This window comes from Chionomys nivalis, chromosome 8, assembly GCF_950005125.1.
Source record: "Chionomys nivalis chromosome 8, mChiNiv1.1, whole genome shotgun sequence".
Lineage (NCBI taxonomy): Eukaryota > Metazoa > Chordata > Mammalia > Rodentia > Cricetidae > Chionomys > Chionomys nivalis.
The window spans coordinates 52,464,567-52,475,226 of NC_080093.1; the positions used below are offsets into that span (position 1 = coordinate 52,464,567).

A 10,660-nucleotide genomic window follows, 5' to 3' on the forward strand; every position below is an offset into this window, starting at 1 on the left:
CACCTGTCCTGGAACTTGCTCTTGTAGACCAGACTGACCTCGAACTCACAGAGATCCACCTGTTCTGCCTCCCGAGTGCTGGGATTAAAGGCTCGTGCTACCACCACCTGGCCTGACAAGTGCTTTAACCACTGAGCCATCCCCCTAGACCTCTCCTTTTTATTCAGGTCACATGAATTCCATTTTCTTCCTTCTTAAGCTCTTTCAAGATCTCTTCTCTCCTCTCACGACCCCTGTCTAGTCTTATGACACACAGACACATACACTCATATAAATATATGCATAAAACTTTTCTTATTTTTAAATTGTTTTTTGAAGTTCTATGTATGGATGTTTTGCTTGCATGTATATGCATGTGCACTTCCTGTGTGCAGTGCCTGAGGAGGCCAAAAGAGGTTGTAAGATCCCCTAGAATTGGAGTTACAGTTTGCAAGCCACTGTGTGGGTGCTGGGAACTGAACTTGGATCCTCTCCAAGAGCAACCAGTGCTCTTAACTGCTGAGCGGTTTCTCCAGCCTCCACATATGTACATTTAAATCTGGATTCTGTGTACAAGAGAGAACATACTATGTTTGCTTGTCTGAGTCTGGTTTTGTTATTAAACATTTTATAGATTTGTTTTGTGTGTGTGCACATAGGGAAGTCAGGACAGTTTTTAGGAACCAGCTCTCTTCTTCTGCGGGATCTAGGGATAGAATTCAGGTGTCTGGCTTGAGGGCGAGCCAGTTACTCACTGAGCCCTCTTGCTGGCCAGAGTCTGTCTTCTTTCATTTAACATGATATCCAGTGTTCTCCTTTTCTGCAACCCCCTCCATATCCTTTTAAAGGGTTTTTGAAAAAAGGAAACACAGAACAAGGTTATAGAGGAAGACTTCTAGCACCGCCCTTGTCCCCGAAGGCAAATTCTTACCTGTTTCTGTCTTTTTACAAGATACCCCAGACGGAGCCCGGAGCCTCTTGCCTACTCAGTCCATAATCCACCACTGAGCCCCATCCCTGCCAACTCTGTCCTTATGCCTTCTTTTTTTTTTTTTCTTTTTTCTTTTTTCGGTTTTTCGAGACAGGGTTTCTCTGTGGCTTTGGAGCCTGTCCTGGAACTAGCTCTGTAGACCAGGCTGGTCTCGAACTCACAGAGATCCCCCTGCCTCTGCCTCCCGAGTGCTGGGATTAAAGGCATGCGCCACCATCACCCGGCTCTTATGCCTTCTTTTATTTATTTATTTAGATTTATTTATTATGTGTACAGTGTTCTGCTTGCATGTATGCCTGCAGGCCAGTAGAGGACACCAGATCTCATTACAGATGGTTGTGAGCCACCATGTGGTTGCTGAGAATTGAATTCAGGACCTCTGGAAAAGCAGCCAGTGCTCTTAACCACTGAGCCATCTCTCCAGCCCTTATTTATTTATTTATTTATTTATTTATTTATTTATTTAACATTCCAACCACAATTTCCCCTCCCTCCTCACCTCCCCTTCCTTCCCTCCCTCACCTCCCTTCTACCTCCCACCTCCCATTCACTCCTCCTTCTCCATTCAGAAGGATAAGGCCTCCCACTGGAGTCAACAAAGCCTGGCACATCAAGCTGAGGCAGAACCAAGCTCCTCCCCTTGCATCATCTGCCTTTTTTTGCCAGTGCTCTGCATTGAGCCGTTGTATGTGATGTATGTTTGTGCCCCTCCTTTCATGTAGACCCGCTCTTATCTACCCCTCCTACTTTGTGGCACACCCTGAGACTGTGCCCACGAGACTGCGCAGCCATCCTGAGAGGCTAGCCTCAAATCTCTGTGACTCCACATAGCTGCCCAAGGTTTGCTCCCCAGCCACTCGCAGTTCCTGTATCCACTGCAGGTCTCGGGGTTCTGCTCCACATGGTCATACAGGGACCCAGAGGTGGGCAGAGGATGCAGGGCAGCCAGCCTTTGCAACCTCCTCCAGGAGGGAGACATGCAGAGAGCGTGTCTGGGGCAGGGGCTGGAACTCTCTGTTCAGTAATGATCATGCACAGGCTTGTGAGGCCCTGGGTGCTATCTCCAGCCCAAACAACATCAAAAACACGCACGTTGCCAGGCATGGTGGTGCATGGAGGCAGAGGCAAAAGGATCTCTGTGAGTTTGAGGCCAGCCTGGTCTATACAAGTGAGGTCCAGAATAGCCAGGACTACACAGTAAGACATTGTCCCCAAACAAAAACAATCCACACCTCTGTGTCTGGGATTCTTTTTTCAGTTATTCATAGACAGATTCATATATGTGGAGACCATGTCCTCTGCCCCTCAGCCCTTGACTCTGACTGAGATGAGATTACTCCACAGTCTGCAATACTTCCCTGTGTGCTGCTGACAAATATCACTGTGCTCTTTTAGGTGGGGACGGTAGCTCCGTGGCAAAGCTCTTGCCACTTGTTCATGAGGTCCTGGGTGGCAGTATTCAGGCATCAGTACTGGCCTGCCCTTAGGGCCCTAACAGAATATCCTAGCCACTAAGAGCACCTCCCGTGCACGTAAGTTCCCTTTTGCAAAAGTGGGCTTTGCCCACATCCTGTCTCCCCTCCCCCCCCTTCCCAGAGGCTGATCTCCCTGCTCCTTCCCCAACTTTCCCCATTCCCCTTCCCCTAATGAAAACCCCTGCATGTGAGCTCTGTCACATGGCGTCTTTCTCTCTCGCTTTCTTAAATTATAACACTGGGTCTGATTCCCCAACACCACCTTTGTTAATCGTATGTATCTGTGAGCCTGCACATGGGTGTACACACGTGTGTAGGTGTTCAAGGGGGCCAGAGGCCTTGGATCTCCTGGAACTGGAGTTCCAGGCCATTGTGACCTGCTGTGGGGGTGCTGGGAATGGAACCTGGGTCCTCTGCAAGAGTGGCCAGTGCTCTTAACACTGCTGAGCTATTTCTGCAGCCCCAAGATTTTGTTTTTGTTTTTAACATAAAACGCTACCTTCTCACAAGCTAATGTTATGTAGTACCCAGTCTGATCCATGTAATCAATCTCTATAAGGCGCATCTCCTGAAGCTGTATAGCGAGGCCTCCGCCTGTCACCCCTGTGCTAGGCAGAAGCAGAAGGCTAGAGAGTTGGGGACCACCAACCTGAGGTCTGGAGACCCTGTGAGAAGAACCCTGACCGTTGCCCAAGACCCTGGACCCCACCACTAACATCAACTTAAAAAGTTTCAATCCAGGGACTGAAGAGATGGCTCAGTGGTCAAGAGCACTTGCAGAGAACCCAGGTCCAATCTCAGGACTCGCAGGACAGCCCTCAACTATCTATAAGGCTAGGGGATCTGATGCCCTTTTCTGGCTTCCATAGGCACTGTGTGCATGGGTGTGCTGACCTACACCTAGGCAAAACACCCATATACATAAAATAAAAATAAACAAACCTGGCGTGGTGGCACGTGCCTTTAATCTCAACACTCCAGAGGCAGAGGCAAAGGGATCTCTCTGAGTCTGAGGCCAGCCTGGTCTATAGAACGAGCTCCAGAACAGCCAGGATAACACAGAGAGAGCCTATCTTTAAAAAACAACAAAGGAGCCGGGCGATGGTGGCGCACGCCTTTAATCCCAGCACTGGGGAGGCAGAGGCAGGTGGATCTCTGTGAGTTCGAGACCAGTCTGGTCTACAGAGCTAGTTCCAGGACAGGCTCCAAAGCCACAGAGAAACCCTGTCTCGAAAAAAACCAACAACAAAGGAAAGCACCAAGTGGAAGGTGCAGCAGATACACAGAAGATGCCGGTTACTGACACCCTGGGCAGAGCCTCCGACCACCACCAAAGTCCCTATCACACAGCATTCGCTGCAGGGGGAGGGGAGCCCAAGTCTGAAGCGGAAACAAGCATAGACTCAGTTTCCCTAATGTGTATTTACAATGCAGATTCCTTTCATGGTCTCTCACCTCTACAAAGTGACTGCCATAGGGACACCCCTCTACATTAGTCCCCTGCCCAGGGATGCAGCAGCAGATCCTGCTGGTAGACTCCCCACCCCCTACTATCACTCCTCCTAGGCTTTGGCCCCACTGACAAGTTTGGAGTCCACCCATGACCACTCTTCCTGGGTCTCCAATAATTTGATCTACAAACCAGCAAACTGTGTATTTATTATGATTTTTTTGGAGATAGGGTCTCAACACATATCTCTGGCTCTCCTGGAACTTACTGTGCAGATCAGGTTGGCTGTAAACTCACAGAGATCTGCTTGCATCTGCCTCCCAAGGACTAGGATTTAGAGGTGTGCACCACCCAGGCTCAGGCTGTTTAGTATAAAGGACGTTGATGGACAGACGCAGGGAACCAGGGTGGCGAGAAGGGTCTGTGCTTCCCAGACCTTCCAGATACTGCCTGAGCTACAAGTTCAGAAGCTCCCAGAAGCTTCTCTGATTCAGGTGCTAAATGTTCCTGTGGAGACTTCATGGAATAGGCATGATCAGATCACCTGTGTTGGCGTTGGTGATCGGGTCAACATCAGTCTCTAGGCCTCCCTGAAATTCGGGTGGGTGGGGCTCCAGGCTTGGAGGGTGAGGGATTCCAGCTCAGGAAGGCTATTAGCATACCAAAAGACACATCTTCTCTGAGATTCCCGGGATATCTGAAGCTGTCAGACAGGAAATGGGGACCAGGACAAAATACAAACCTCTGCGGTGTCACAGCCTGACCCGTTCCCATGTCTGGCTCCTGTTCCCCTGGCCACTCAGCCCTTCCTCACCTTCTTTCTGGTCCTTGGGAGCTTTTCTAGAGTCAGTTTCTTCTTTTTTTCTTTTTTTTGGTTTTTCGAGACAGGGTTTCTATGTGGTTTTGGAGCCTGTCCTGGAACTAGCTCTGTAGACCAGACTGGTCTCGAACTCACAGAGATCCGCCTACCTCTGCCTCCCAAGTGCTGGGATTAAAGGCGCGCGCCACCACCGCCCGGCTAGAGTCAGTTTCTAATCTAGAAGAGGTAAATCAAAGCTGATGATGATGCCATGCTCGGAAAGACTGAAGATCTGAGCCCTCCGCTTCCCTTGGGGAAGCCACTCACTTCTTCTCTGAGTCCCTAGGGGACAGCAAATGGAAGTCCCTCAGAGCCACCACGCTCCTGCCCTCCTCCAGCAATCAGAACTGACTCTAACAGCTCTTGTTCTTGAACCCACCAGCTGAATGCACATGGCCACATTATCCTCACCCCGCCTCCCTGCCCTACTTCTTGATCCATTTGGCAATAGCACCTGAATCACACTTGCTCTCCCAGCCTGCCTTGCTGTTGGGGGAAGAGTGAATATCTGGCCCTATGGTAACATCCTGGTTCCTAAATGGCAGAGGAATTCCACAAAATTTTAAGCAAGCTTTGGCCTTCCCAATGAGGCAGACAGTACAGGCATCAGGACCTGGGCATAATGCCAGGTTCCCTCTATCCTTGATAGTGAACGCAAAGAACCTGCATTCTGGCGACTATCCAATGGATACATACATACAGATAGATATATGGGTATAGTGGCACACACCTCTAATCCCAGCACTAGGGAGGCAAAAGAGGTGAATTTCTGTGAGTTAGAGGCCAGCCTGGCCTACTTAGTCCTAGAACAGCTAGAGCTTAGAAAGACCAAACCTTCCCGCCATCCCACCAACCAGTGTGTCCTCAAATAGCAAAAGCCTGGTCAGACTTTCTGACTTAAGCTATTGTGTTCCCTTAGCCTGATCTGGTGGTCTGAGCAGGCAGAAAGGGAGCCACTCATTGCCAACAAAGGTGCCAGGCCCCCTGTCTAGGACAGGACTGTCACCCCTCCCGCGGTTCTTTTCTGCCTCATTTGCATCCCACTTGGAACAGAACAATTTGATACAAACCAACTGCTTTTTAATGTAGAAAACAAATGTCATGTACATAAATATGATCTGGGGCATAAATAAAGTAAGAAAATAAGAGATGTCTACAAAATAAATTACTTATAAATATCACACTGCCCAGTAAGTGCGGTGGAGAGGCTCCACAGCTCCCCTGCAGCTGCTGAAAAATTTAGGGCTTCCCAATCTTGTTGTTTTTTTGCAAATGCGGGGTGTAGGTTGATACAGGCAGCAGGGGACACACCACCGATCCACACAATGCCTGGTGACCAGAGGTAAGAGCCAGGAGCTGGGGGAGAGCACAAGTGGCCATGGCCGGCCCATGAGCTCCGTACCCTGGGGTTGGAGAGCCCAGGTGAGCTCTGAGAAGGGGTGTGACCTGGGCAGATCTGGAGTCGTGTGACCAAGATAAACTGCTGGGGCACAGGTGGCAGCTTGGCTACCCACTCAGCTGAGGGTCCACTCCTAAGCCTGGCTGAGGGTCACTTCCATCTGACATCTACAAGTAAGGGAAAGGGGAATTAAGTGGTCAGCTGGAATTCTTAATCTCAAAATCATCCTGCAAGGCTCCCAAGGTTTTCCAGGCTGCCCTTTGTTCCGAGTTTGTGACCCCCATCAGTTCTAGTCAGGAGGCACTTGGGGGCCACCTCCTGCACATGAATTTTAAGTAGACTTCACATTTTCTGGCTACCCTGCTGAAAATGTCCGAATCACACAGATTTGGCTCAAAATTAAGAATGTCTCATAGGAGTGAGTTCCCCATTAGTGGAGGTATTCAAACAGAACTGGAGTCACCTAGCCACAGGTCAGTAGCCGCCTAAGTCAGTGGGACTCAGATGGTAGCTGGGCAGGTAGTCAATTTAGGTTCACGATCAAGTCTAGCCACTAAAACCACACACGGTCAACGAGACTTAGAATATGTACAGCTTCTAGCGCATCCTCCTAAAGGGGAATTCATGGGGTATTGGGGTTTTCTTCATCCTGTGGGAAGTCTGTCACTTCTGGAAGCTGGGACTCTTCACCTCCATGTCTTCCACCATCCCGAATGGATCCATGCTGTCGGGATCCAGGGGCAGGGGAAACAGTTTAGACTCCAGCTGGTCCCTGGCTTCCAAAAAGGACCGGGGAAACACGGGGATAAAGTTGGAGGGCGCTTTGTCCTGGAGCTGTTGCCTGTATTTGGACCTGATGAGGATGATGTGGAGGCGGTGCTTCGGGGATTTGTACTGGTTGTAGCCTAAATAGTCCAGTTCCTCCCTGAAGGTGCAATCTTCCTCCGAGTATCGAATCTTTGGAGAAAGAGACAGACAGCCATGAGCAAAAGCACTGTGGTGGTGGCCCGTCCCCATGGCCACCAGTGTGCTTTTCTAGCAATTGCCTTAAAGCACATAGAAAAATCACCCCTCATCCCATAACTTGGGAGGCAGAGATAAGAGATCAGGAGTTAAAGGCTAGCCTGGGCTGTCTGAGACTAGCCCTGATAGCCCACCCCTGAAGTACCCTAGCACTTTCTCTCTTTTAGCTTTATTGATTTTTATCGAGCTCTACATTTTTCTCTGCTCCCCTTTCCACCCCTCCCCTCCCCTTCAACCCTCTCCCAAGGTCTCCATGCTCCCAACTTACTCAGGAGATCTTGTCCTTTTCTACTTCCATATCGATTAGATCCTAGCACTTTCTCTTGAGACAGAATCTTAGTAAATGAAGCCCTGGCTAGCCTGGAACTCATTAAGGCTAGCCTTGAACTAAAAAAAAAAGATCCACCTGCCTCTGCCTCCGGGAGTACAGGGTTAAAGGCATCCAATATCATCTTGTCAGGCCTGGATTTTCTTTTTGAAACAGTCTCAGGTACCTTATGCTGACCTTGAACTCCTGATCCTCCTGCCTTCAAGTCCCAGTTGAGGGAACAGAGGTGCTCAGATTATGCAATGCTCAGTTGAACCCAGAACTTGGAGCAGCTAGGCAACAGGGCCCGACCAGCTGAGCTCTGTTCCCTAGTCCTGGCATGTCTTTAAGACAGGGTCTCACTCCATAGCCTTGACCGTTCGGCAATCCTCCTACCTCAGCTTCCAGAGGGTTGGGCTGGCAGGCGCGTGCCAACATGCCTGGCAGGTACCAGTTATCCATCCCAGCCTTAGGCTGGGCAATCCTCTCGCAGCCAATGGCAGGGTGCAAGTTTCCCTGGCTTTTAACTAGTGACATTAAAGTCTGGTCGTTATTTACCAGCTTGGAGAACTCTGCTCCCGGTTTTAGGCGTTTTTCGGGTAGTAACTACAGCTTTGCCTGGGGCCCCGGGGATAAAGAGGGAGTTCCTGTCTAGACCTGCAGCACAGGAAGCTTTTCTAATGCTGAGGTGATGGAGTCTCCTACCATTGTGAGTAGAGAAGACCCCCTCACAGGCAGCAAGCCAGGATCTGCCGATAATCCGCAGCCCCTCCCCCACGCCCAGGGCCAAGCCCCGACCCTGTGGGTGGCCGGAAACTTGTGCCGCAGGAAGCTGTCCCTGGTCCCCCATCCTCAATACCAGAACATTCCTAGTCCCCCAGGGTTCAGGTACCAGTGGCAGTCTCCCAAACTGGTGCCACATCCCTTTGGGGAGCCTGGATGGTTCTGTAAACACAAGCCGCGTTTCTCCTACGCCTGCCGAGGTCACTGAACTGCAGGTGGAAGAGCGAGGGCAGATAAGGCTCTGATAACAGGCTAATTCTGTGAACGCGCGGCTCCTGCCATGGCTGACGGCACGGGGACAGAGCCACCAGGCAGCAGGGGCTGTGCTCCCTGAAAAAGGTGCAGTGTAGATAAACACAGGATGTGTTTCTCTTGGAGAATTCTTAGGGAGAACTGGTCACCCTTTCTTCATATAGGAATGATAGATTGTGGGGCCTCTATTTAAAAAAAAAAAAAGATCAGGGAGAATTTGTGACGGACTGTGTCCGTCCAATGGATCCGGGGCAGCACTGGAATTGAGGGCCAAAGCTCCCACAGGCCTTCCCACCCCACTAAGATTAGATAGAATGGAGGTCGAACGCCCCTCCCAGCACCCTCACCACAAATATCTCAGGAAACACTGTGATGGGAGATTTGTTCAGGCCTGGAGTATCAGCTTTCGGACAGGCACCGGACCCCCTTTGTAAACCGGCTCCTTTGCAGAGTCCTTCCCTCCCCGCAGACCCCTCTCTTCTCTGCTCACCCTTTTCTTTCTTTGTGGTCTTTTCATGTAGAGAAATCGACCTGAAGTGCCACAAACAATTTTGATACTCTTAAAGAAAAAACGAAACGACAGAAACTTGGAGCCCGGTGGCCATCGTTCCCCACAGGGGGCCGTCTACTACCTCTGGGCCCCTCTCCTTCCAGGAGCCCAGGACTGGTTGGGAGGTCTTGGCCAAGGGACCTCACACGGCTGCCTCCCGTACTGCCAGAGGGAGAGTTGGAGGCTTCTTTGAACTCGCAGCCTTTGTTCCCACAGAGCCCTAGTCTTCCCACTTCCAGCCTCCCGGATTTCAGGGGTACCTAGACCTGACCAGCTCGCCCCACCCCCAGCTCCCCAGCAGGTGAGCCCTTTAGGGACATTCTAAAGCAGCCTAGTCGTACAGCACACCGTGTTCCAAGGACATAGAAATTGACTGAAAAGACACTTCCTTTCTTCTGTTTTTTCTTTTGCTTGAGGGAGAGAAAGGAAATCGAGGACCACACACGCAATGGCTGGAGAAGAAAAGGGCAGAGGTGGGTTTTCCTGTTCAATATCAAAGGGGCCTAAAGCTGAAAGGGACCCAGCAGCCAGCCGAGCTCGCCTTTTGGAAGGATTAGACATGCTCTGCTGGCCTCCTCAGACCCCCGCTACAGCCTGGGGCCATCACTTTCCGCAAGAGAGTAACATTAGCTTCACTAGCACTAGATACCTGGCCCTCGACGTTCCTTTTGGGCAGGAGCAGGGGGTGAAAAGACCCAATACGGACCCAGCGCGGGCCCGAGCATTCCGCCGCGTGGGGGACACTCACCAGGCCCTGTATCTTCCCGTCCGCGCTCATGCAGAGGTACCGTACGCTGCTGACGTCCTTGATGGCAATCGTCTTCAGAGCCACCGCGCGGAACTCTAGCAAACCTGCAGGCAAGAGAAGGAAGAAGCTGCAGCCGGTACCAAGCAACACGTGGGAACCACACTATTTCTCCCCTCCCCAGACCCAGTCTGGGAGTCCAGGGGATTTGTTAAGGCCAAGTTAGCACGCCCGCGAACTCCTGGAGGCGCAAGGGACCCCAGGGAACGCGCTGGCAGACACTCACTTCGTTCGTTTTGTTCATCCTCGCAGTCCACAGAGCCGTCGCTCCGGATATTCAGGAAGCAGTTGGAGATGTGGGGACCAGCGGCGTACAGGTGCTGCAGGCGGGTGCTCTTGCCCCAACCGTAGAGAATGAGTGGCTCTTCATCGGACAGAGCCAGGGATCGCCGGACCAGGGGACGCCCAGCCACGGCCAGCCACAGAGTGGCCAGGACCAGGGCTCGGACCACTGCACGCCCGTTCTGCGTTCTCCACATGGCACCAAGGGAGGGCTCGTGAGGCGCAACTACAAAGGTGGCGTGAGGCTGCGGTCTAGCGCAAATGGCAGGCGCACAGAGTCCGTGGCCAACAAGGCAGCTGGGCGCTTGCGGCGCGGGGCGCGCAGCGCTGCTGCTCCGACGGCTCTGTAGCTTCAGGCACGCCGCCTTATATACGTTTCATCCCGCGGGGCCGCGGGTAGGTGACGGTGGCATCAGAGCATTTCTCCTCCTAATTGCATCAAGTCTCCGCCCCCCCGGACACACCCTCTCAGGTCCAGCCCAGTGACCCCGCCCAAGTCGACCAG

At 51.6% G+C, this 10,660-nt stretch overlaps 1 protein-coding gene across 1 annotated transcript; it reads right to left on the minus strand.

The window, feature by feature from the left end:
* Positions 1-6,816: 6,816 nt before the first annotated feature.
* On the minus strand, positions 6,817-10,352 carry Fgf19 (fibroblast growth factor 19). Its single transcript, XM_057776998.1, has 3 exons — positions 10,100-10,352; positions 9,817-9,920; positions 6,817-7,110 (listed from the first exon to the last, which is right to left on the minus strand). Exons 1-3 carry the CDS (start codon positions 10,350-10,352, stop codon positions 6,817-6,819), a joined length of 651 nt encoding a protein of 216 aa, XP_057632981.1.
* Positions 10,353-10,660: the final 308 nt, after the last annotated feature.

What these genes read in the sequence shown, in the direction of transcription:
- Fgf19 (XM_057776998.1), bottom strand. Translation starts at nt 10,352, where the DNA reads ATGTGGAGAACGCAGAACGGGCGTGCAGTGGTCCGAGCCCTGGTCCTG. An exon ending in GGATGAACAAAACGAACGAA is followed by an intron (nt 9,921 to 10,099) that starts GTGAGTGTCTGC and finishes TCTTGCCTGCAG; the next exon opens with GTTTGCTAGAGTTCCGCGCG. An exon ending in ACGGGAAGATACAGGGCCTG is followed by an intron (nt 7,111 to 9,816) that starts GTGAGTGTCCCC and finishes CTTTCTCCAAAG; the next exon opens with ATTCGATACTCGGAGGAAGA.